The 26795-nt window shown below is 47.3% G+C and overlaps 1 protein-coding gene across 1 annotated transcript in view; it reads left to right on the forward strand.

Moving 5' to 3' along the window:
* The window catches only part of LOC137653907 (rho guanine nucleotide exchange factor 39-like), a 157736-nt gene that overhangs the window by 13295 nt on the left and 117646 nt on the right, over positions 1 to 26795 (forward strand). The window contains exon 2 of the mRNA XM_068387538.1: positions 19322 to 19426. Coding sequence (XP_068243639.1) covers positions 19325 to 19426 — 102 coding nt within the window. The 5' untranslated portion in view covers positions 19322 to 19324. The remainder of the gene's footprint in view (positions 1 to 19321; positions 19427 to 26795) is intronic.

A 26795-nucleotide genomic window follows, 5' to 3' on the forward strand; every position in this document is an offset into this window, starting at 1 on the left:
CGGAGGATTCTTCTGTTGCTGTTGCTGTTGGCCTCCCTCGCCGTAAGGCCCACCGTCCGCCTCGTCGTAAGGGCCTCTCATCTCCCTATAAGGGTGCTAGAGGCGCCTTTTTGAATCTCCGTTTGCAGCCTACAACTCCTTTTTCTTGATCTTCCGCCTTGGTGCAGATGGACAGCAGTCTGATCTCGTCTTCCCGACGGACAACGGTCTTCCGACGGACATCAGTCTCCCGGCGGACAGACAACGGTCTTCCGACGGACATCAGTCTCCCGGCGGACAGACAACGATCTTCCGACGGACATCAGTCTCCCGGCGGACAACGATCCCTTCGGGGCAAAGGGTTGCCTCCCACGGGGGGTTCTTCCCTTGCGTGTCAGGGTTCCCCTGCGCGCCCTTCTGCTGTGTTCTCTCCTGCTCCTGCTCAGTGTTAGCGCACAGGCGCTCTCCTGCTCCTGCTCAGTGTTAGCGCACAGGCGCTCTCCTGCTCATCAGTGCTCTCCTGTTCGTCAGCGCTCTCATGATGATCATCCCTGCTGTTCCTGTTGGTTCCTGTTACGCGCCCTGTGCGCCCACGTTCGCCCTCGCGATCTAGAACTTCGGTTCAGGTCGGGGTCAAGGACTCTTCTTCTATGCGCAGGCTTCCACGCGTTGCCTTCTGCTCGTCAGCGATCATCAGCTCGCCAGCGATCATCAACTCGCCAGCGATCATCAGCTCGCCAGCGATCACCTGTCTCTCGGCGATCTCCGGATCGCCCGCGTGTGTTACAGCCGGCACGCCAACGTTCTCCAACACTTCTGAAGGAACATGGTTCGCCAGCTACTAGCTCACCTGCGCATGCTGCTCACCATCGCGCGATCGCCTACCTGCGGATGCTGCTCGCCATCGCGCGACCCTCAACTGCGGATGCTGCTCGCCATCGCGCGATCGCCCACCTGCGGATGCTGCTCGCCATCGCGCGACCGCCCACCTGCGGTTGCAGATCGCCATCGCGCGACCGCACACCTGCAAACGCTGATCGCCATCGCGCGACCGCCCACCTGCGCATGCTGATCGCCATCGCGCGACCCTGCGCATGCTAATCACCATCGCGCGATCGCCTACCTGCGGATGCTGCTCGCTATCGCGCGACCCTCAACTGCGGATGCTGCTCGCCATCGCGCGATCGCCCACCTGCGGATGCTGCTCGCCATCGCGCGATCGCCCACCTGCGGATGCTGCTCGCCATCGTGCGCATGCTGATCGCCATCGCGCGACCCTGCGCATGCTGATCACCATTGCGCGACCCTGCGCATGCTGATCACCATCGCGCGACCCTGCGCATGCTGATCACCATCGCGCACCTGCACATGCTGCTCGCGATCGCTCACCTTCGCATGCTGCTCGCCATCGCACAATCGCTCACCTGCGCAAGCTGCTCGCCATCGCGTCGGCATGCCACAACGCGCCATCGCCAACCTGCGCGTTAGCGCTCACCAGCTCACCACCGATCGCCTGTTGATCCATATCGCCAGCGGTCTTCCTCGCCCATGCGGCAGCGCGTTTCCTCGCCATCGCGCTAACGCTTGCGTTCGCCGCCTCGGACTCGCGCTCATTCACCTGTCCACCCTCGCGACCGCTCGCCCGCGCGACCGTTCGCCTGCGCGCCTGCGTGACCGTTCGCCTGCGCGATCGTTCGCCTGCGCGATCGTTCGCCTGCGCGACCGCTTGCCTGTGCGCCCGCGCGATCATTCACCTGCGCGCCCACACGCCCACGTGCCTGCACGTCTACGCTCATGCGCGTCTGCGCCCATGCTCTCCAATGTTCGCCCGCGCGCGAACCAACGGTTTTCCATCGCGCGGACGGACGGTGTTCCGTCGCGCGAACCGACGGTATTCCGTCGCGTGAACCGACGGTGTTCCGTTGCGCGTACCGACGGTGTTCTGTCGCGCGAACCGACGGTGTTCCGTCGCGCGAACCGACGGTGTTCCGTCGCACGCTGTTGCGCGAACCGACGGTGTTCCGTCGCTCGAACCTACAGTGTTTCTTCGCACAAACGTCGGCTTATTTCTTGCAGTATCCATTGCTCGTCTATGGGTTATCGCTCGCCGACCACCAGCTCTCGCCCTCCTTCTGCGCTCCTTCGCTCACCTGCGTTTGCGTTCCTGCGTTACCGCGCATGGGCGCTTCCACATTCGCTCACGCGCAAATCTTTGAATTACTGTCGCGCGAGCTCCAGGGCGATTGCGACCACGATTCCCAATGGGGTTTTCGCAGCATGGCCAGCCTGGCGAGTTCTTCTGGAGCGTATTTCCAGAACACGGCCTCACCCCGTAAACGCAGAGCATGGCACTTGCAAGAATAGGAGAAACTTCAGGGAGATCTGAGCAACACTCCTCTTTTCTGAACCTGGGTTAGCCCTTCCCCGTCATTCCCTGGAAGGATTTTTGGCGGGGGGGCTTTCCGTTCGAGATTTCTCCATCGGACAAGGGGTGATTGCTTACCCCTTCCTCTGGGAGCTTACCAGGTCCTTTCCCTCCTCGGTTACGGCCCGAGGTTTGGTTCAAGGAAGCTACAGGAAGATCATGGGTACTTTCCTCCTCTCGAGCTCAGGCACCTTGGCCTTTCGTCGTTAAGTATCTAACTTTCGGACAAGCTCGATGTTGTACCATCTGGACGCGCTGACTGAGAGCTTCCTTCGGGTGTCTCATCTGTGGAGGTCGACGACCTCAGACACCCTTCCATCCTTGAGAAGAGTTTGTTTGTGCCCAAGGACAGAGACTTAGACAGCGGCTGTGCGGAGGAAATCGACTTCCGTTTTCACTCCTCCAAGGCGCTTTCTTCCAGACTCTGCAGGGCTCCAGCGCCCTTTTCTTTCAACCACGTCGGCCTAAGTTATCGGCTACGACAACTGGGACAAGGTGTCCAATGGCAGTTTCCTCCTGTCAGGAACAGATGGCACGGGAGGCTCCCCCGGGGGGGCATAGTCCTAAAAGGAGCGGCAGAGTTCACGAACTCTAGGATTGCAGGTTTTTCGCTGGGAGGATGCTTAAGGTTACTCATCCGAATGACAGCTTCCCGATGCCCATTCCCGCACAATCTCTGTGATCAGCCAAGGATATCGCGCCTGCCGTCTCTGTCAGCGAATTCAGTGTCTCTGAACCTCTATGCCATAGCGTCAGCAAGAGTTGCCCGGTTGGGCAGAATGATCCATACCTTAGGTGAAGGTCTTCCTTAGGATCATCGACGGCTTCACCCCCGGCCTCTTCAGTCGATCCTTTCTTGTAAGGAAGGATCTGAGAGGGGATGTCCGTAGTCGACCTCTCAGCCCTGATCAAGTTTGTCGAACAAACTTCGGCCAGCGTAGACCAGCAGAATCGATCAGACTGGTAACGAGGCGACAAGACTCCTTAAACCCTGGATCGGAAGGACGGGTACTTTCAGTTAACATTCCATCCATCTTCCAGGGAGCTCGTCGAATTCAGCCGAGACTGCAAGTATTCCTGCTTATGATGCAGTGTGGCTATCCCGCCGTGGCATAGCAGATTTGTTTCCCCAGAGAACTCTCCCTGCCTTCCTCTTGGCCGCTCAGGTGCAGGCTTCCGCCTCCTCTGCTGTTTGGAGGGCTGGTCAACTCCGGTAGGCTCGGGTTCGACCTTCTTCAGCGCCGGGACAAGCTTCCGGATGCTTACCATGAGTGTGGGTTCTTGGTATTTTGCTTGGAGCCATCTCTTCTTCTGCCTCAACATCTGGAGTATCTGGCCATGATATTGAGTCAACGGCCTTACCACGTTGGAAACCCCGCTTCTCGTCCATCCAGCGAGGTTAAGCAACGTCGGTTCTGGTCGGTACTTGGATGGGTGACCACCTGGGGACGCCAGATTCTGTTACCACATCCTCCGAGCCTTCCTTTCAGTTGACTGTGGCAAGACTGAGGAGAGTCGCAGTACCTGTTCTCAGTCAAGCAGAGCTTTCAGCCCTACCTTGGAACGTTTCCTAGTTCTCCTTTCCTCATTGACCCGTCTATAGTCCGAACGGTCGCCTCAGGATAAGTTCCATGTGGGGCGGTCCAAGTTCCGGTGGCTTAAGGCAATGTTTAACCGGACTTCCTGGCCCCTATGGGACCAGCGGAACTATTAGACCTGCAATGGGTGTTGACCTATGGAGCCTCTTGATGGTAGTGGATATTCTCGTCCTTTCTCCACATTCTTGATGCTGTTCTCGGACTCGTCAAAGGAATGGGGGGGGGGCATGTTCCGGTCCAGGCCTATGGTCAAGACCTGAAGGATACCTCTCCATCATTCAGGCAGGCTTAGGGGCCTTAGTCTGGCCCCTCTACAGATCCTACAGCTCCTGCCGAGTCGCCCCGTGCGCGTCGACTTCATGATTCTGGCGTATTCTAACCAGCAGGGGACGCATTTTCACACCTTCACATCTTGCAGTAGAGATACCGGGATGATTGAGATTCTCTCAATACCACCATCGGCTCTCTCATTCCAGGCAGGGGAATGTTCTCTCTGACTATCCGAGCAGAGCCTCGTAGAGAGAGTGTACCTGGGGGTCTTTGACCTTGGGTAACCAGCAAGTACTGGTCTGGGGGACCTGATCGCGACAGCTTGGAACCTCAAGCTTCCGCTGTTCTTCCCCCCAGTCTCAGACCCCGAGACTCTGGCAAGATGCATTCCGGTGATGGTGGGACAACTTCGACGCCTGCGTCTTCCCTCCTTTTTGTCTGTGGACAATGGGTCTCAACAAGACCAGGTTGTCTGTCAACCTTTCAATGGGAGAGCTCCACTGGGACTATGCGCAGAACGGTTTCTGGACCCTCTGCTTCCCCTGACGGAACTCCCGGGAGAGCTTCTCCCACGGCGCAGACTACTCGAGCAACCACACTGCGACATCTCTCCCGAACCGGGGCGTCGCTTCGGCTTCATGCCTGGAGATACTACGCCTCCTCCTCAAGAAGAGACAACCCGCTACAGTCGCGGTACGGAGGTCGCGTCATCTGTTACAGTGAACCCTCGCTACTTCGCGGTTCGACAATCGCGGATTCACCACTTCGCGGGTTTTTTCCATAACCCATATATATATACATATCGCGGATTTTCCGGAAAATTCGAAAATACCGCGAAATCTGAAGACAACCAAATACGATATTTTGTTACCTGTAATTCCATTAATACTGTAATTAGTAATATCTGCTCTTACTGATTGTTCATTGCATTACATATGATATATAATTCAGCACAGAAAGAAATAAAACACGAAAAGAGAATGTGATCATACGATAATACAGTACTGTATACAGTACAGTACGTAGTAAAATTAAATCGAACATGAAACGCAAATCAGATGCAGTCATACCATATTAGAATGGTGTAAGGCTGCTTATGGCTACTACTGTACTACAAATGTAATGGATGTGCTTCTTTTCCATGAATCTTTTGTATGTATACGTACGTAGTACTGCATCCAATAATATTCTTTGTTGCAAAAATCACATTTCGAATAAGCGTACGAGAGAGAGAGAGAGACACACATCCTACAACAAAAGCGTAAAATAGCGTACGTAAAGCTGTATTATTATTATTGTTATTATTATTATTATTGTTGTTGTTGATAATAAAATTATTATTGTTATTATTATTATCATTATTATTATTATTATTATTACTGTATTACTGTATTATCATACGATAATTCAGTACTGTATACAGTACGTAGTAAAATTAAATCGAACATGAAACGCAAATCAGATGCAGTCATACAATGTTAGAATGGTGTAAGGCTGCTGATGGCTACTACTGTACGTACAGTACTACAAATGTAATGGATGTGCTTCTTTTCCATGAATCTTTTGTATGTATACGTACATAGTACAGTACTGCATCCAATAATATTCTTTGTTGCAAAAATCACATTTCGAATAAGCGTACGAGAGAGAGAGAGAGAGAGAGAGAGAGAGAGAGAGAGACACACACACACATCCTACAAAAGAATAAAATACTGTAGCATACGTAAAGCTATTAAATATTGTTATTATTATTGTTGTTGTTGTTAATAAAATTATGATTTTTATTATTATTATCATTATTATTATTATTATTACAGTACTGTACTGTATTATTATCATTATTTATTATTATTATTATGGTTCAAGCGCTGATAGATGACGAATCAGAACTCAAGTTTTGTTATCTAGCCTGTGATTGGTGTTTTGCCATCATCTCCAACCCGCAGCATCTAGGTTCTCGCGGGCCCGGGTCGTCCACTCTCTGTTCCCGCGTATCGCTGAGTAGACGTTCTTAAGTTTGTGAATCTGTGCTGTTTGCGACCTTTTTAAGTTGAACTTTTTGTCAAATCCTACTGTACAATGGCTCCCAAGCGTTCTGCTTCTACTAAGGCTGGTAGTGAGCCTAAACGCCACCGAAGGATGATGACGATAGCTGAGAAGGTTACGCTTCTCGATATGTTAAAAGATGGTAGAAGTTACGCGTCCGCTGGGCGCCATTTTGGCATCAACGAATCTACTGTTCGCTATATCAAGAAGGACGAGGCGAACATTAGAAAGACGGCTGCAATCACCTTTAGCAGATCAGCGAAGCGAGTCGTTACAACGCGTAATAAAACGATCGTACGCATGGAAGGTGCTTTAGCTGTGTGGATTGCCGACTGCCGGAAGAAGAACATAGCCTTGGATACGAACACCATCCAAACAAAGGCTTTGAGCTTGTATGAGAATTTTGCTGCAAAGGAACCTAAAGACGACGACGGCAACCAGGCTGAAGAAGATGATGATGCAGATGATCCTCAACCAGGGACATCCACTGATTCCCAGCCTCAGAAACGTTTTTCCGCCAGCAAAGGATGGTTCGCGAAGTTTCAGAAACGCTTCGCCCTGAAAAGCGTTTCCCTGCATGGGGAGGCTGCTTCGGCTGACACTGCCGCTGCTGAAACTTACGTGAACCAGACGTTCAAGAATATTATCGCCGAAGGTGGATACAAGCCGGAACAAGTCTTTAATATGGATGAGACCGGCTTGTTTTGGAAGAGAATGCCGTCGCGAACTTTCCTGTTCAAAGAGGAAGCCAAAGCCTCTGGCTTTAAAGCATTCAAGGATCGCGTTACCCTCGTGATGTGTGGCAATGCTGCTGGATTTTTGCTAAAGTCGGGGGCTTATTTATAAGTCGAAAAATCCTCGCGCTTTGAAAAATAAAAATAGGAATCTCCTTCCCGTGTACTGGATGCATAATCAAAAAGCATGGATTACGAAGATGCTGACCTCCAACTGGTTCCATCAGTGTTTTATCCCGCAAGTCAGCAAATATCTCTTAGAGAAGGGCTTGCCATTCAAGATCCTTCTCCTTATGGATAACGCTGGTGGACACGCAACTGACCTGTCGCATGAGGGCATTCAGGTTGAGTTCCTGCCACCCAACACCACGTATTAATTCAACCGATGGACCAGGGGGTTATCAGGGCGTTCAAGGCCCTCTACACGAAGAACACCTTTGCGGACCTCGTTGCGTGTGTGGATGCTGCCCAAGATGATGAGGATGAAGATTTTAACTTGAAGGCGTACTGGCGGCAGTACACCATAGCCACGTGCCTGCAGAATATTCAGAAGGCACTTCAAGAGATGAAACCTGCAACTGTGAATGCGAGCTGGAAGAAGTTGTGGCCCCAGATTGTTTACGACGACGAGGGATTTACACCTGCTGAAATCCAACACTCTGCAGTACGCAAATCTGTGCAGTTGGCTGCCATAATTGGAGGTGACGGGTTTGGCGACATGACGACTGAAGACGTTGACGAGTTGTTGGACTGCCATTCCCAGCCCCTAACTGACGCAGACCTCGAAGACCTGACGAAATCAGCAAGCGAAGAAGAGAGTGAAACCCAGGAAGAGACCCAAGAAAATGTCAAAGAAACGGGCTTAACATTAGAACGGCTTGCCAAGGCCTGCAACCATGCGAAGGAGTTGAAAGAAATGTTGCAAGAGTGGGACGAGGATATGGTTCGCTCGATGCAATTCTGCAACAAGGTTGATGACATAATGACTCCCTACAAAATGCTCTTAGATCGAAAAAAGAAGCAGCGGCAACAACTTCCGATCACAATGTTCTTCCAGCCTCGCAAAAAAGAGCCAGTTCCTCCTGCTAGTACGCCTTTGGAAGAAATTGAAGAAGTTTCCCAGGAAGAAGTTGAAGAGGTGTCCCAGGAAAAGACACCTCCGTCTGAAGAGACGTAAAATACTACCTGGCTGCACAGTAGAACACATCATCAGCTTCCTCATCATCATTTCTACTGTGCAGCAAATTCATCGCCATCATCATTCAAGTTTTTCTTCAACTTCTTTCGTGGTGAGTACAGTAACAATCTTTATTTTTCACTAATATTCTCACATTCTAAAACTGTATTTGTGCCTGTTTTATAGTTTAGTACTGTACGTACTGTATGCATTAAGTTAAAGGGAAGGTTTTAAAAGTCTACATGTTGTAACCTATCAAATTTTTTTTGTTTAAAATTTACATTTACGTACGTAAAACAATCTCTCTCTCTCTCTCTCTCTCTCTCTCTCTCTCTCTCTCTCTCTCTCTCTCTCTCTCTCTCTCTCTCTCTCTCTCTCTCTCTCGTAAATTGATTTTTTATGTTTAAAATTTACATTTACTGTACGTACGTAAAACAATCTCTCTCTCTCTCTCTCTCTCTCTCTCTCTCTCTCTCTCTCTCTCTCTCTCTCTCTCTCTCTCTCTCTCTCTCTCTCTCTCGTAAATTGTTTTCCTGCTTTGCTACGTACAATACTGTATGTGCTGTACAGTACTGTATGATTTTATATAGATACGGTAAATTATATTTGTAAGGTAACATATTTTGTAAATGCTTTTACTGTAAATACTGTACTGTATCATTATTTATCACTATCATCATGCGCGTTAAATGCCTTGTTTGTTTTGAGCGTGGTTGTTTACTGAGCGTACAGTACTTTATGACGCCGTCGTTTCAGGCGGCGTCATAAAGAAAAACATTTCATTTGGAAGTCCTAAGAAAAATACGTAAACTAAAACATTGGTAATAAAAAAAATCAACATACTGTATAATCAATATAATCGATGCAAAAACTAACCTATACATATATGTGTACACTAAATGAGTTTGTTTCTTCATTATGATCAGAGATGAACGTAAACAAAACATTGGTTGCCATTTTTTATCGTGCTTTTTAGGTGTTTAGGAAACGCATGATATAAAATCGCCTTTAATATTTGTGCCTGTTTTAGTTTAGGGTGCTGTAGTACATGCATTAAGTGTTCTGTACATTAAAGGGTGGTTTGTTAACAGTACTACGTACAAGGGAAGGTTTTAAAAGTCCGAATATACATGTTAAATAAATAGGTAAATATGATGTCACTACTTCGCGGAATTTCACCTATCGCGGCCGCGTCTGGAACCTATCTACCGCGATAAACGAGGGTTCACTGTATAGTCATCCACAGGGGTCTTCCAGGCAAAGTGAAGAGTCTAAGGTGGTTGGGGCCGTGGGAGATATACCTCTTCCCTTGAGGCCTCTTCTCCAGCAATAACGGTCTTAGTGGCTTTCGGCGGGAGGAAACTCCTTTCCGCTCTCGGCAATGAAGCCTGTCGCTCAGCCTTTCCCTGACCTTCAGGCTTAAAGGAATAACTTTTTCCTGCCCGCTGGATCTATCCTCGCTCATGCGAAGCTACGATCGTCCCTGCCCTAGTCGGAGGAAGACCTCCAACTTGGAGCATGGCTCGGACTTTTATTCCTTTAAGAGATCTTCTCAAGACCCTTTACGACAGGCCTCGGATTGTATTCCGCCTTGGGTCTCCTGCTCACTCTGGCCACGGCCATTGTGTAAGCAATCTTCTTGGTCTCTTACGACTCCCCCCTTTCTAAGGAAGAGGGGAAGGCAACATTCAGGTTCACTCCTGAGTTGTTGGCTAGACTCAGAATCTGGGGGTCCCGGCCCTTCGGTCCAATTCATTCAAGATTTCGAGTCTCCATTCTGTATCTGATGTCCCAAGACCTTCTCTTTCTTGCCAGTAAAGGAATCGAGAGGTTAGCGCTGGGAACAGCTGCTGTTTGTCCTCAGTTGCAGCCGATTTGGGAGCACAAGGAGGACACGGGGGAGAGTCACCAATATACCTCTTCAGCCCGGACTCAAGGACATTCATCTCGACCTGTCTCCAGACCCTCCCCCGTCACGTCGCCCTACAGCACGATGTTGGATACATCGCAACGTCCCTCGCCTTCGAGTAATACTACTCTGTGACGCAGGTGCTACAAGCTGGAGTCTGGAAGCGTCTAATGACCTTCGCAGCCCGCTTCCTGCAGGACGTGACCCACAGGAGTCTCGATACGTTTTCTATCGCTCTGTGGTGGCTACACAACAGCTGGTCTAACCTCAGGCTCCTTTTTGGACAGGTAGAAGAAGGTTGAGGGCATTGTTATCAGGTTTTAGTCTGCATGAACGAAAGAAGTATGTCTGGCTCTTATTTCTTTCTTCATCATCCCCTCTACGGGGAAGCAGCATCCTGGTCTCTGCATAGCTGACCTCGAACCTCTGCAGGTAAACCATGCTTCCTTGTGTTCCGAGTATTGAGTCAATACTGTCGCGTCCCCCATACCCTGACGAGGTGGTATTGGGAACGTCCTAACCCAGAGTTCCTTCTGGAACTCCAGGTCAACTGCCTAGGACGGGTCACACTTCTTCCTTCACACACAAGCTTACGTAGGCCACATGGTTCCTTGCGGAGCAAGGAACTTGTGAGGTGCAGGGACTCCTTTTCTCGAGTGCGACTCACTCGGATTCTGAGTCCCCGGGTAAAGCCAAAGCCAGTATGGCTGGGGATTTTCCACCCTACCTAAGGGGTAAGTCACCCTCTGTAAATAGCGTGGTTTGTATTTCGGTTACGGAACAAATGACAAATTCGAAGATAATTTGTATTTTTCCTAACCATACAAACTTTAGCTATTTACACATATTTGCCCGCCAGCCCTGTCCCCCAAGACAAGTCCTACCTCTAAGTGAAAGTGAGCATTCATCTGTGTGTGAGGGGGGGGAGAGGTAGCTAGCTACCACTCCCCTACCCCCCCGCTAACTAGCGCGGGGGTAATACACCCTCGTTAAATTCTAATGGCTCGACATTTCAGCTGCGCTAAAAGGTAAACCCTCTGTAAATAGCTAAGGTTTGTATGGTTAGGAAAAATACAAATTATCTTCGAATTTGTCATATTATTTTATGGGAATACATTAAAATGTTGTAATAAAGGAGGAAACGACTTTAAACTTGAGAAAATGAGAAATATAAATGGGGGTATTGCATCAGCGAATACATACAAACGATATTAGGATCATCAAGTCTCATAGTATACTTGAATGTCGTGTGTAAAAAGAAATATGTACATGTGGGTATTGCAACAAAGAATACATACATATGGTATTAGAAGGGTTAAATACATGAATGTCGTAGGTAAAAATGAGGAGGGCTTATAAGAAAACAAGTAATCCTATTGGTTAAAATAAAGGGGAGATGAGTTTATGCGCAGAAGTTGTAAAACTGGTTAACAGGAATGTACATACTGTATGTACGAACGGAAGCGAATGCAACCGCTTCGTAGAATGTCAACTAATAAAGGAAAATTGTTCTGTAACTGGAATACAAACCATGCTATTTAATAGGGGTAATACTTTCGGCGTAGCTGAAAAGAGGAGCCATTAAAATTTAACGAGGGTTTACCACCCACACCACTAGTTAGCGGGGGTAGGGGAGGGTAACTTGCTACCCCCCCTCACACACCTGTGCTTGACCCACTTTGCTCTCGGCTGGGATGGTAGTTGGACGTGTCCGTTGTCATCCTCGCCGCTCATTGGCAGCCATTAATGCTTTTTTGCTTTCTCTTTTTGACAGTTGTGTGTGAAGTTAGCCTCTGCTATTATGCGCACTTGCCCTGGATTACCCGACCGCCCCTGTGGAACATTCATGTCAGCGGTCGAGACAGACCCTCACACCCTTTGCCCTTACTGTAGAGGTCAACGGTGTGATAGCGATAATAAATGTAGTGAGTGCAGGGAGTGGTCTACCTCCCAGTGGGAGAGGTTTTCGCGGCGACAGAAGAAGTAGTCCAGACGGGATATTTCTCCTTCGAGGATTTCTTTGAAAGGAGAAAAACCCAAGGCCTCTTCTTCCGTTGCTCAAACCTCCTCCGAAGCTCCCACTCGGTCGGTCTCTTTCGAGAGACCGTCGAGTGGTAGCGTAGACTGTTGTACGGTTTTCCAAGCTCAGGGTTCGAGAGATGGCGTTGCTTCCCCTAGCGAAGCAGCTCCACCTCTCCCCCCGGGGGAGGATGTATCACTAATCCATCTTTTGCAGCTTTGGTCTTCCTTGGGGCTCGAGGGTTCACCCTCCAAGGAAGTCTTACTTGACTACATCCGATTGGGTGCTGCTGTCAAGCAATCGCCGCCTCCGGCAGAGGTTGATCTTCTGTCGATTGTCGACGTTGTGGTGTCAGAGGTATCCAATGCGGTATCTCCCATTACCTCTGCCTCTTCAAACCCTACAGTAGCTGACGGCTTAGTTTCTCCCGTTCCTGTTCAACCAACGAGGGAGAAACTAAGTCCAACAGTCTCTCCTGCTAGTGTTTCTCTCCCTCGGGGGAGTTCACTTACAGAGACTCCTCTTCGGAGGACTGCAGAAGGTCAGCTTGCTGATCCCACGGCCACCAGAGGGCGTATTCGTCGCAAGGCTCGCCTTCCTCTTCGCCAGAGAGGCCTTCCTTCACCTGTGGTGAGGAGGCGCCTCTTTGGTTCTACATCTTCGTTGCAGTCCCCCGCAGAGGAGCCTCGTCATCGATCACCGACTGTTCTGCTTTGGTCCTGGACCTCTCTGCGGATCGTTCGCGATCCCCTTCGGTGGAAGGTCGTCCTTTCAAAGGACACGTCGACCTTCCACCCGACAGACCTGCCGACCTGCCGTCGCCGTTCCTGAATGCTGATGCGTGCTACGCGCCAACGAAACCTGACCTCCACGCTCGTCAGGCCTCATCATCTAACCCTAATACAGGGCATCAAGGGTGTATGCACCAACGCGCTCATACTTCCCTCACGCACTATGCTGAGCAAGCGCGCCCCCGGCCAGCTGCGCGCCAACCGTCACCTGCCCGTCAGCACTCTTCTGCGCGCCATCAACCTCCTGCGCGCTAGCGCTCTCCTACGCCCGCACGGGCACCAGCAGTCTCCCCCGCACGTGCGCCAGCAGTCTCCCGCGCGCGATTCGTGGTAATCTCCATCATGCGAGCACCATTACGCGTCCCTGCGCAAGCGTCAATATCCTCCCGCGCGCGAGACTGCTGAACAACGCACGGCAAGGTCGCCATCCCCTCATTCCCCTCCCCGCAAATGCATAACAGCGCGTTTTGCGGCGAAAGGGAAACATCCAGAAGGGTCCAGGATCCCTAAATCTTTTCTGGCGAACCCACCTATAGGAACTCCTCTCAGGGATCCTTCTATCCCTGGCCCTTCAAAGGGGGTGTCAGACAGCGCGTCTGTCAGCCAACAACCTTGATTCGGTGCACTAATCAGAGCAGTTACACAGGCGTTCAAGCCTGTTTTCTCTGAATCATGTCACAGATCCTTGGCTGTCTCTACCCCTCTGAAGAGAAAAATAGGAGTTCCGGACGCGGTAACTTCTCCAAGGGCTAAGTTGACTCCACGCAAGCCTTCGAGGCAGGTTCCTTGACTCCCCCAGATCTCTCCTTCCCTGTCAGACGAGGAATTCCCGTCATCAGGGGAATCACGTGAGGTGAGATTTTCCCCCATCGCACCAATGAGGGAAACCTCTCCTCGCGCTGAGAGGTCTTCTCAAGTGGGGGCTGGAAGGAACTTACCATCTTCGATGTTAGAGTCCTACATCCTTCCCAGGAAGGAATTGAAGGACTCTAAGACTTTAACAAAGTCCTCTACAAGACCAAGGACGGAGCCAACTAGCCACTCGGAGAACGTCCGCGACTCTCCCCAAAAAGAGTCTTTGGGGACAGGAGACTTCGCTGCAAGTCCAACGTCAGGAGGAGAACAGCAAGAGTCAGAACATGCATTTTGGTAAGTTCTGACTCTAATGAGGGCTCTCAATGGGTTTTCCGACCCAGAGATCCCTCCTCGAGAGGGCAAGGGCACGGTCTTGGACCCTGTATTCGGTACTCAGAAACCCTCTAAGACCAGTGCAGCTCTGCCCTGGTCTCAAAGGGTTAAGAGTACCAGAGACAAGATCGCTGTACAGCTCTCCGAGATATCCTCCTCCAACCGTTCCAGTCTGCCAACAAGCTCCTTCCACCTTCTCGCGTACAGCAGAGGAGGTACTTTGAGATCTTGGAGGATCCTTGTTTAGCTCTTCCTCTCCACCACTTGTTGGAAGAGCTTACCAGGGTAGTCCCTCTTGAGAGACTCTCCAACCGGCAGGTCTCGTTCTTGGCAACCGAGATCCTTAATCAGGTGAAGGTTGCGAAGTGTGCTATGCAAGCCACTTTGTGGCTGGACATCTGGTTAGGGACCTTAGGTATCCTGATACACTTTGAGGATTTCTCCAAAGAACGTACCAGGAAAGCTATGGAGACGTTCCTACTCTCAGGCACTCGCATGATCGAGTTTCTGGCCCACCAAGTCTCGAACTTGTGGGCAAACACCATCCTGAAACGTCGGGATGCGGTGGCTGAGAGATTCCATCAGAAGGTCCCTAGCACCGAGATCAATAGGCTCAGATATTCTTCCTTAGAAGGATCCATCCTGTTTGAGCCTAAGGATGTGGAACAGGCCGCTGAGAGGTGGAGGAAGTCTTACCAAGACTCCCTCCTTCATAGGGCTTTGACATCCAAGCCCTATAAGCCTCCAGTACCCCAGCAGTCCCGTCCAACCAAGACTGCAAAACTAACGACAGCAGCGAAGACAGTGGTGTCTAAGCCCTTTCCTGTCAAGGATAGGAAAAGCAAAAAGTCCTCCAGGGGAGGTAAGAATCCTAGAGGGAGCAGCCGAGGCCGCAAATGCTAGGATTGGCAGTCCCCCTGCATGTCCACCAGGGGGGGGGGGATGATACAAAGTTGCGCAGACAGGTGGCAGCAACTCGGGGCCGATTCCTTGACGATTTCCGTAATCAGTCAGGGATATCGCATCCCGTTCACAACATCTCTACCTCCCCTGATGACGAATCCAGTGTCATTGAGCTCCCTAGCCATGGGATCGGCAAGGGGGCAGGCCCTTTGGGCAGAAGTCCAGACCCTTTTGAAGAAGGGCGCTCTTCAAGAGGTCCTCGGCGAGTCTCCAGGCTTCTTCAGTCGACTCTTTCTTGTAAAGAAGGCGTCTGGAGGCTGGAGACTAGTTATCGACCTCTCATCTCTGAAGAAGTTTGTCGAACAAACTCCGTTCAGCATGGAGACGGCAGACACGGTCAGACTAGCAGTGAGACCGCAAGACTTCATGTGTACACTGGATCTGAAGGACGCGTACTTCCAGATCCCAGTCTATCCGTCTTCAAGGAAGTACTTAAGATTCTGCCTAGACAACAAAAAGTACAAGTTCAAGATGCTATGCTTCGGTCTCTCCACAGCACCACAGGTTTTCACCAGAGTGTTCAGCTTAATATCTTTATGGGCACACAGGATTGGCATCCGTCTCCTCCGTTATCTGGACAACTGGCTAATCCTAGCAGACTCGGTGTCATCCCTTCTTCAGCACCGGGACAAACTTCTGAGACTTTGCTAGGATCTGGGGATCTTGGTAAATCTCGAGAAGTCCTCACTGCTTCCCACTCAAAGACTGGTATATCTAGGCATGGTTATAGACACCAATCTCCACAAAGCCTTCCCATCAGATGACAGGATAGCAAGACTGAGAAAGGTCGCAAGTCCTTTTCTCAGACGAGCGGAACTTCCAGCCCAATCGTGGTTACGTCTCCTCGGTCACCTTTCATTGTTGGCTCATCTAGTTCCCAACGGTCGCCTCAGGATGAGATCCCTCCAGTGGCGACTCAAGTCCCGGTGGAATCAAGGTTACGATTTCCCGGACATCCGGATCCCTATGGGATCTGCAGAACTGACGGACCTCCAGTGGTGGGTGGCAGACTAGAACCTACGAAAAGGAGTGGATCTTCTCGTCCTCTCCCCGGATTTGATGCTGTTTTTGGACGCTTCAAAGAAAGGGTGGGAGGCCCACGTGCTGCACCACAGGACCTCAGGCCTGTGGTCAGAGTCAGAAAAGTATCTCCATATAAATCTCCTAGAGATGAAGGGCGTCTTTCTGGCCCTTCAACAGTTCCAACAATACCTGGCGGGTCACTCTGTGGTGGTGATGAGCGACAACACCACAGTAGTTGCTTACATCAACAAACAAGGAGGTACTTTTTCGCAGCAGCTATCTCATCTAGCAGTAGAGGTACTGAGATGGGCCGAAATCCACTCGATACCACTATCGGCACGCTTCATTCCAGGCAAAAGGAATGTGCTCGCCGACGATCTGAGCAGAGCATCTCAGATAGTGAGTACCGAGTGGTCTTTGGATCATCTAGTAGCCAACAAAGTCCTGACTTTGTGGGGTTCTCCGACTGTGGATCTTTTCGCAACGGCCCTGAAACTTCAGGCTCCCGTTGTACTGCTCCCCAGTCCCAGACCCCAAGGCTCTCTGGCAAGATGCTTTCCAACAACGGTGGGACAACATCGACGTTTACGCCTTTCCCCCGTTCTGTCTGATGAGGAGGGTGCTTAACAAGACCAGAACATCGGTCAATCTTTCAATGACCCTCATAGCTCTACTATGGCATCATGCGGAATGGTTCCCGGACCTTCTGCAACTCCTAACGGAGCTACCAAGAGCGTTCCCTCCACGTCACGAGCTACTCAAGCAACCACATGCCAACATCATCCACAAAACCGTAGCTTCACTACGACTTCATGCCTGGAGACTATCCAGCATCTCCTCTCTGAGACAGGATTTTCGCAGCAAGTTGCTGTCAGGATTTCTAGACACCTGCGAAAGTCATCTGCAGCAGTCTACCAGGTAAAGTGGAAAGTCTTCTGTGATTGGTGTCGCGGAAGGGTTATCTCTCCACTTGATGCCACTATTCCAACAATAGTGGAGTTCCTTGTATATTTGTGTGAAGAAATTTGCCTTTCAGTCTCGACAGTGAAAGGCTATCGCTCAGCCTTAAGTCTAGCCTTCAGGCTGAAAGGAATGGACATTTCTTCATCGCTAGAACTTTCTCTACTCATATAGAGTTATGAACTTACCTGCCCTCAGTCGGAAGTGAGACCTCCCCCATGGAACGTGGTTCGAGTTCTCAGGTCTCTTAAGAGACCTCCCTATGAACCATTATGCCAGGCCTCTGATTGCCACCTAACCTGGAAGACAGTGTTCCTGCTAGCTCTGGATTCGGCCAAGCGAGTCAGCGAACTTCATGGTCTCTCGTATGACATCGCCCATTCAAGGGGATGGGGGGAGGTAACGTTCAGCTTTGTCCCTGAGTTTATTGCTAAAACTCAGAATCCTGGAGTAGTGGATCCTCGATTCGACTCCTTCCGGATTTCTTGTCTCCCCTCTGTAACAGATGACCCAGACCATCTCTTACTATGCCCAGTAAGGAGTTTGAGGCCATACCTCAAAAGAACAGCTGCAGTCCGTCCTCATGTACCAGCACTATTTGTCAGCACAAGAAGGACTAAGAGAAGGGTCACCAAGAACACCATCTCTGCATGGATTCGTAGGGTCATTGATCTGGCCTTGAATCCAGATCCTCCTCCGTCACGTCGCCCTAGAGCACATGATTTCAGGGGCATAGCTACGTCCCTAGCCTTCAAAAGAAATTTCTCTGTGAAGCAGGTTCTGGGAGCGGGGGTGTGGAAGCGTCAAACAACGTTCACAGCCTGCAAGACGTAAACCCTCGTTAAATTTTAATGGCTCGTCATTTCAGCTGCGCCGAAAGTAATACCCCTATTAAATAGCTAAGGTTTGTATAGTTAGGAAAAATACAAATTATCTACGAATTTGTCATATCTGTATCATTAGGAAAAATACAAATTACTTTAAATTTGTAATTTTATGGAGCATGTGAGGAAATTAAAGGAGAAGGTAGCTACCAGAATTAACCTCCTTATCAAACTTTCTAGTTCATATTGGGGAACAAATCTTCAAACCCCAAGACTAAAAGCTCTAGCACTCGACTATTCCACTGCCGAATACTGAGTACCAGTCTGAGAAAGGTGATGTCATTCCCATAAAGTTGATACTGAGCTCAATCAAGCATATTGCATAATTAATGGTGTCTTAATTCCAATAACCCTTCCAGTACTCTATAGATTGGCAGGTATTTCACCACTAAACATCTACTGAACAGCACATTTAAATGATGAAAGGCACTTGCTTGATGATCACTAGGTGGTGGTTAGACAAAAACTGAAATCCTGCAAGAGCTTCATAACCACCTCTAGCCTCGACTCCATGGAATTAGCAACTTATGCCTAAAATGATGAAGAGGAACAAACTACTGCCCACCTGTTGAGGCCATCCAGAGCACTTGTGAGTGTCTTCCCATTAGAACAAACCCATCTAGAAAGGATTGAGTTACTCCTAATCAAGCAAGAGTTAAAGTTGGAAGGACTGGAGACAATCTTCATAAGTGGGATCTTGCCCTCTCAACTGAGTGCCCGTGTGGGCATCCCATCCAGACAATGGACCACATACTTTGTGGGTGTGAGCAGGGGTCAATCTGCACAGATTTGGATGTCTATGAATGTAATTGGGCCGCTATGCAGTGGATACAATGTTGGCGCAATAAGATATGATTATTAAGGGTGCATCCATTATTTACGGTTTTTCCTGGCACGAATGATTGAAGACATTAAGGCTTTTAAGAGGAAACTGAAGACTCTTATTCTGGAGTTGTTCGATAGTGACGATTTAACAGTAAATGAGGAATACGTGATATGAAATGTGGAATACTCTGAACGAACAAGATAAAACGACAGTGGAGATCCTGTAGAGAGTGGGGTTCCCCTGCTATATGGGACCGGAAAAGCAGCCGTCAAAGAAAAGTACAGTGTAAAGTAAAGATCGGCAAAGCCTGACCATATATCCTCTTTATTGTTATTAGTTGCCAGCAATACTTCTGATTTCTGTATCCCAAATATTTTTCATAAGCTCCATCATCTCATCCTTTGTTGTTGGTATTCAAAGGTTTTCTAGTCTTTGTCTTAATACCAGTAGATAAATTGAAGATTGTAGCTTTTGTTTGATCCAGGTGTTAGTTGTACTGTATAATGTTGTGCTTGTTACTTTTTACAGTTGATGCAAAATACTCCGATGATGAGCGCTATGAGGAAAAAAATAGTTCAAGAAATGATATCTTCTGAGGAGGCTTATCTAAAACAGTTACATACCCTGGATAAGGTAAGTTGTTAATAAACTTTTATAAGATTTCAGTACTACCATACCATAAAAGTTTTATTTTTTGTTCTCTATGGAATGTTTAAATTTACAATAGTTCCGTCATAAAATACAAACCAACGCTATTTAGGGATACAGTATTACTCTTGGCGAAGTTGAAAGAAGAGCATTAGACTTTTAGCTAGTGTTAACTATCCACCCTCTAGTTATCAGGGGTGGGGGGTTTAGTTGCTACCCCGCTCACTCATACTTGTGGGCTTTGAACCCACTTTGTTTTTGGCTCGTGTGGAGAACGGACGTTGCCGCTCTTTCCCCCCCTCACCATTATTTACTTGTCATTACTGAATAATTTTTTTTTTTTTCATTTTCTTTTCAGTATGTGTGCTCTCTCCTTGGCCATTCTCATGCAGACTTGTCTCGGACCTGAGGGCCGCTCGTGCGGGACGTTTATGTCGTCCTTGGATACGGACCCTCATCTGCTGTGTCCTTCCTGCTGTGGGCAGCATTGTGACCATGACAACACCTTCCTTGAATGCCTGGAGTGATCTGCCTCCCATTGGGAGAAGTATGGGCACCGGCTTAGGAGGAGTCCAAAAGGATTGATCTCCTTCAGGGTTGTCCTCAAAATCGAAGAAACCTAGGACGTCCTCTTTGACCCCCCTGACCTCTTTCCGAAGCTCCTGCTTGATCGGTTTCCCCTGGGGAACAATCAAACAGAAGCGTAGATCAGTCAGCACAGGTCAATCTTGGGTCTTGAGGGACGATGCTGCTTCCCCTAGCGAAGCGGCCTCTCCCCTCCCCTCCGAATGAGACTTTTTCTTTCTCTGATTCATTTCAGGTGTGGCCATCACTGGGTTTGACCGGTCCCCCGTCGAAGCAAGTGCTGCTTGAACCCCAACTTCCTCAGAAGTGGATCCCTTGTTGCTGCTGAGCGTGGGCCTGCGAGATCCTGAGGTTTTGTTCGCTGAGTCCTCAGACGTTTCCCGCCCTGCTCCTTCCACCGTTGCTGAAGATTGCGCTCCCCCCCCCTTTGCTAAGCTGACTCTTCTGTCGGGGGCGGAGCATAGTCCGAGGCACATCTCTCCTGCGGGTCGACTTCTCTCTTGCCTAGAATGAGACCCCGATCCAGAGGTCTGGTAGATAGATAGATTTTCAATTGTATGTTGACCTGGGTCCCACACTTAAAGGTGTTAAAAGCTAAATATCTTGAGGCTCTGAATCTTTTAAAAGTATTGTCCCATACATCATGGGAAGGCAGACCGTAAACTATTTTAAAATTATACAAGGCCTTAATTTTTTTCCAAAATTAGTTATACATACATACATCCATATACCAAGGCACTTCCCCCAATTTTGGGGTATAGCCAACATCAAACAAATGAAACAGAAAAGGGGGCCTTTCCTCTCTACGTTCCTCCCAGTTAGGGGTGTGAAATATACTTCTCAGCCTCCCCAAGCTGATTAAAGATATTAGATTCAATACATCATACTGATATTAGATTGGCCACAGGAGCGTTTAGAACCTCACCTATCCCAAGTCTTCTTGTTGATGCTGGAGAGTTACCCCTTGACCATTACTGCATGTCTTCCATTATTCAGTATTGGTTTAGGTTACAAAGACTCCCTAACTCTTTAGCCTTTCAGACTGCAATCCTTGTAAGACACTCAACATACTTTGAGTTGCACCTAAAATCTCCTCAACCTTCTGGCTTTCAGGTAAAACAGTTATTAAACAGTCTTGAAATAATTAGAGGTAAGGAGCTTCCATTTAAGAGAACATCAACCCCTCCGTTGAATTACCAGAGATATCTTTTTGTAAATACTTTATTGCTGTATAAAAAACAATACTGAATTAGAAGCTAGGTCTCTTTTTATGGAACATGTTGAATAACATAGGGAATCAACTTATATATATATATCGATGGCTCCTAATCTGATGTTGGATTTGGAGTATATAGCCTAGTAGTTCTTTTAACAGTAGAGGTGCACTTTCTCCAATATCTTCCATATTTACTGCTGAATTATATGGCATATTAACCGCTATTGAGAAAATAGCGTTAAAAGAGGAGGGCAATTTTACCATTTTTAGTGATTCAAGAAGTGTCCTTCAAGCTTTAGAATGTTTTAATTCTATTTACACTTTATTTTTAAAGATTTTTTAGTGTATTTTAATTATTGGCCTAAAAGGTATAACTGTTTGATTTTTCTGGTTTCTGGCACACATAAGTGTGTCTGGAAATGAAGAGGCAGATTCACTAACAGAGTGCTGCAGCTGAGTTGCTACCAAGAAGGTATCCCATTCTTTGTAATGATTTTTTACCAGCAATTAAGAATTTTATTTATAACAATTGGCAACAGCATTGGGATAGTTTAACCGAAAATAAGATGAGAGAAATCACGATTGTTATATCCCCTTGGAGATATAATGGGATGCCCCGAAAGTGGGAGACTACTCTTTGTTGTCTCCGCATTGGTCACACTCGTATGACACATGAGATTCTGCTGGCTCGCCAACACCAGCCATATTGCGACGAATGTTTAATACCCTTGACAGTCAGGCATTTGTTGACTGAATGCCCCACTTATAGCACAGAAAGAAATAGATATCTGTTTGAGGCTTGGGGTGAAGATGGCAGGTTCATCCTTGCCAAGATTTTTGGACATGATGTGTTGTATAATGCTAGTGGCATTTTCAAATTTATATCAGAAGCAGGTCTTCTTAATGCTATTTAACTTTTATAACATATTTGCAAATTTTTGGTTTTAATTGAATATTCTTTTAATCTTTATTTATATTAAACGATATTGGAGTTAATTAACTTTCTATGTCAGGATACCAGAGAATTTCAAATCAATCAATCAATCAATCTTTTTCCTGCCGAGCAGTCCTCCCTTTGGAAGATCTTCGCTGTCACCAATGGGCTCCCAGAATCCATGGTCCACCTTGATGCTTCAGACATTCTCCTTCGCCACCTACCAAGAGACGTCTTTGGTTCTCCCAAAGACCTGCAATATCCCCCGAACTCGTCATTCGTCAGTTCTTCAACCTCTCGTCACTCATCACCTCGATCGCAGAGCTCTTCCAGAGATAGTCACTCGTCACCTCGTGATGCATCTCGTGTTCTAGATCAGAGTCAGTGTCTCCAACAGCCTTCTGATTCCCGATCCTCGCCTGTTTTATTGGACTCTCTCTCCAGACTCGTCGTTCATCAGTCCATCGTCACTCCGACTACTCATCACTCGCCAATTGTTCATGGTTCGTCAGCTGCCATTGATTCTCTAGGCTCTTGTCATTCTCTGACTGCTCGTCACTCATCTACAGTCCGCTGTTCGTCAACTGGTCACAGTTCTCCAGCTACTCATCACTCTCATGACTCGACGTTCGCCGGCTGTCCATTGTTCTCTGGCTACTCGCCGTTCTCCAATGATTTGTTGTTCGCCAGTTTCCCGTCGTTCGCCAGCTGCTCATCATTCTCCAGCTCATCGTTTGCTAACAACTTGACGGTCACCAGCTACTAGACATTCAACATTTTCTAGTCATTCTCCAGCTGCTCGTCGTTTGCCAGCTTCTCGGTGTTCGCCAGCTGCTCGTTATTTGCCAGTTGTTCTTCGTTCTCCATAGACGATCTCCTTCAGACCAAAGGCAGACTTCCCGATGCTCTCCTTGAGTTTCTCGTCGCTCCTCTGGACATCGACACTTGTTAATTCGCCGTTCGCCAACTCCTTGCAAGGGATCTCCCTCATTTCATGGTGGTTGCCAGGCGTAGATTGCCATTCACCTATTCTAGGCCGTAAATCTTTTGTTCCTTATAGGTCAGCTCGTGAGCACTGCTCTCCAGTGCAGGTGTCCAGTACATCACACCGTAAGGACAACTCCCGACGATCTCTCCTTCTGGAGGAATCATCTTTTAAACAACCTTAACAGGAAAGGCGTTCTGTTCAGTTCCCCCTCAAGAGGAAATCATTGATGTTGCAGCCATCCACCTCTTCACACTGCTTGTCCGTTCAGTCGTCAGTTGAACCAGGCAGGAATCCTATTCCATCCTTTCAGAGACCTCCAGCATCGATTCTTTCAGTGGATTTTTCAGTCAGTGCTGCTGTCAGCAAGGAACCTTGGTTTAATACTATTGTCCATGTTAACGAGACAATGCCTTGTTGAAGTCCTCGTACTTAAACAGGAAAATCTGTTTCTGGAGAGGGAGGTCTCAACCTTCCGGACTCACCAGTGGTAGCTTATACACCCCCCCCTGGAACCCCCCCAAGCGGCGGCGCGAGCCCCAAACCACGCCCCCTTGGGCGGAGTTACCAGGGACGAGCGGGTTGACTCGGCAATGGAAGTCACATTTCTGAAGTTGACTTCAGCACAGAACGTTCTCCTCTTTTTCCCTCCCGCTGCTCCCAACATTATTTGCTGATTTTCATTATTCTGCACTCAGCAACCAGAGTAATATCTCAGCCCACGGCTTAATTACGTCTAGGCAAATTCTTACCTCCGCGGAGGTGCATCGGCTTAGCGAAGACTCCAGCGGAGAGGAGAACGTAATCAGTAACGAAAAACGAACACAATTGACTGCAGATAGTGATATGCCTTCTAATTCTGATATCGTAAATATGTTACTACAACAGAATCAAACTCTCATGAAAATTATCCAGAAAAGGTAAGGTTTTAAATTCTTTTTACAACGAAAACGTCATATGGAAAGCAGCTGATTTAGACTAATGACGTCACAAATGCAAATGGCGGCCCCCATACGTAAGGTTGTTATGATTTGAATGCTTAGAGCAGGCACTTCCGAACATAGCGTAAGTAGCTTAAGCAAAGCATGTGCATGATTACTACACGATTAATTGGTATAAACAAACCAAATACTCCAATTTTTATATATTACAAAATTATAATTAAGCACACAAAACAAATTGCTTGCCTGACACATCAAAAGCACGCAGCTTAATAGGCAGTAGGCTAGACCACAGGTAAGTTCGAACTTACATTTCTCGCTTTAAACCTATCGACACTAGCCTAGGCCCTGGGGGGCTATCTGATAAGGGTTACATATGAGGCAGGTCTAGTTTATTAATAATAACAGATTTAAACTTATCATTCACTTAAATATGGCACTGAATTAACCTAAGAGGGCTATTTGAGTCGTGAACCCCATTGCCTGACTTCAGCCTTCTAGGTCCGCTGCTGTCCATATTTACTATACCTGTTGAACAAAATTTCAATTAATTTATGGTAAATAAATCACTGATATTAAACATTCATCTCGGCAGAAGTGGTTCACCTGCTAAGAAGAATGAGGCTCCCCCTCCTACTAAGCGCTCAAGACGATCACCTGAATTACCTGAAAGTGCAAATTTAGACCTCTTTTCCTTTTATAATAATGGAGATGAAAGTGATTACGAAGATTTCAACCTTCTTACCTTCAATAAACCCATTCCTTCATATATTTCCACCAATTTCAAAGCTGAACCATCTTTTCATAGAGAAGGGAAAATTCAATTGAATAATTCACTAGTAGCATTAACTTTCAGTGAAGGCCATAGTGATAACCGGGATAAATTCTTTGTTAGTAGTCAAAATAAGGAGTTCTCAGACTTTTTAAAATTAATTAATACTCCAAAGTTGAATTTCTGGCCTGAAGGTAAGGTATTTGATGACAGTTATAAGAGAAAATTTTTTTATGACATTGAAAATATTAAAATGAGTATTTCTGCCTTTCAAGGGCATGCAGCACTGGCACACATTGTATACCCCTCCAAAGTAAATGACATTGATTTTTTGTCCAAAATTATTATTGGTCCCCTAAGGAGGAGCATAGACCTCATACAAAATTTGATAAGAAATTTCAGAAGCAGAGCACTTCCTAGATACCTCAAGGAAGGAATAAGAGATCTTATAATCAAAGCAGACATTAAAGAAGTTTGGAATTTAATTGAAGACCAAAAATCAGCCATTGCTGCCTGCTTTCACAAGGGTCCCCTCCTCAGAGGAGGGGCAGCAAACTTCAGGGGTAGGAAATTCAACTTCGGGGGCAGATTTCAGGGAAGAAGGTTCAGTTTCCTCAAAGGTAACCCTAACTTTAGATTCAAGTCTCAGCCGCTTAGAAGAGGTAATAGGCGAGGTGGGTACAGGGGGGGGGGGGGAGGTCACAAAATGGACAAGCTAATAGTTCAGGAGCCAGAGAAAAGAAAGACCCTAGAAATTGAGCCATGCTCCGCACCAGTTCAAAGAGAGATTTTTTCAGCACCAGTATTCTATGCACCAGTTGATAACGATGTTTACTCTGCACCAGTTAATAATGAGCTTTGCTCAGCGCCAGTTAATGAGCTTTGCTCAGCACCAGTTAATAACGAGCTTTGCTCAGCACCAGTGGTTAATGAGCTTTGCTCAGCACCAGATAATAACGAGCTTTGCTCCGCACCAGACCATCATGACATTGGGCCAAATGCTATAAATCAAGATAGAAGTAAAGAGACCTTGCCTTTGGCCTCAAAACCAATGAATAACTCCTCCCAGAGCCCCCCAGAGAATAGGATAGGTAAGTCATTATTGATGAATATTGTTAGTTGGAGAAAGCTTCCTAATGCCTCTTTTGCTTGTACAATTATCAATGAAGGGGTGAGAATTCCGTTTAATAATAAACTTAAAGCCCAGAGGTCATTAAAAAGAACAGGTAAAGATAGATTTTATTCAATTAACAAGCGTAAAATATTGGAAAGTGAATGTGACAGACTGCTAAAACTAGGTGTCATAGAGCAGATCCCCAGAACTTCCTTTTACTACTCCAACCACATATTTTATAAATTCAAACCAGATGGAACAGTACGACTAATCTTTGACATGAAGGTGCTCAACACCATGATTAAAAAACCTTCTTTTACCATGCTCAAGGCCAATACTATATTTCCCTATCTACATCTAAACTCTTGGGCCTGCAAACTAGATTTAAAAGATGCTTATTGGCACATTCCATTACATGCAAGTAGCCAGAAATTTCTAACCTTCAAACTAGGTAAAAGGAAGTTCAAATGGACTGTGATACCCTTTGGACTAAAGACAGCACCTTATATTTTTTCAAAGATAATGTACACAGTGATCAAGTATATTAGAACTTCATATAACATCTTAATATTCAATTATCTTGATGACATTCTTATATTAGCAAAAGATTATGTAAAATGTAAAAATCACATTCAGCTAGTCATTAAGATCTTGTCAGACTTAGGACGGAATATCTCACTTAAAAAATCTACAATTGAACCGACTCAAAGAATTGAATTTTTAGGAGTGCATTACAATATGATTAAGAAAACTATGAATCCCAGTGGGAAAAACATAGAGAAGTGTGTCGAATTGGCCAAAGCTTTC

This window comes from Palaemon carinicauda, chromosome 1 (genome assembly GCF_036898095.1).
Source record: "Palaemon carinicauda isolate YSFRI2023 chromosome 1, ASM3689809v2, whole genome shotgun sequence".
In the NCBI taxonomy this organism is placed as follows: domain Eukaryota; kingdom Metazoa; phylum Arthropoda; class Malacostraca; order Decapoda; family Palaemonidae; genus Palaemon; species Palaemon carinicauda.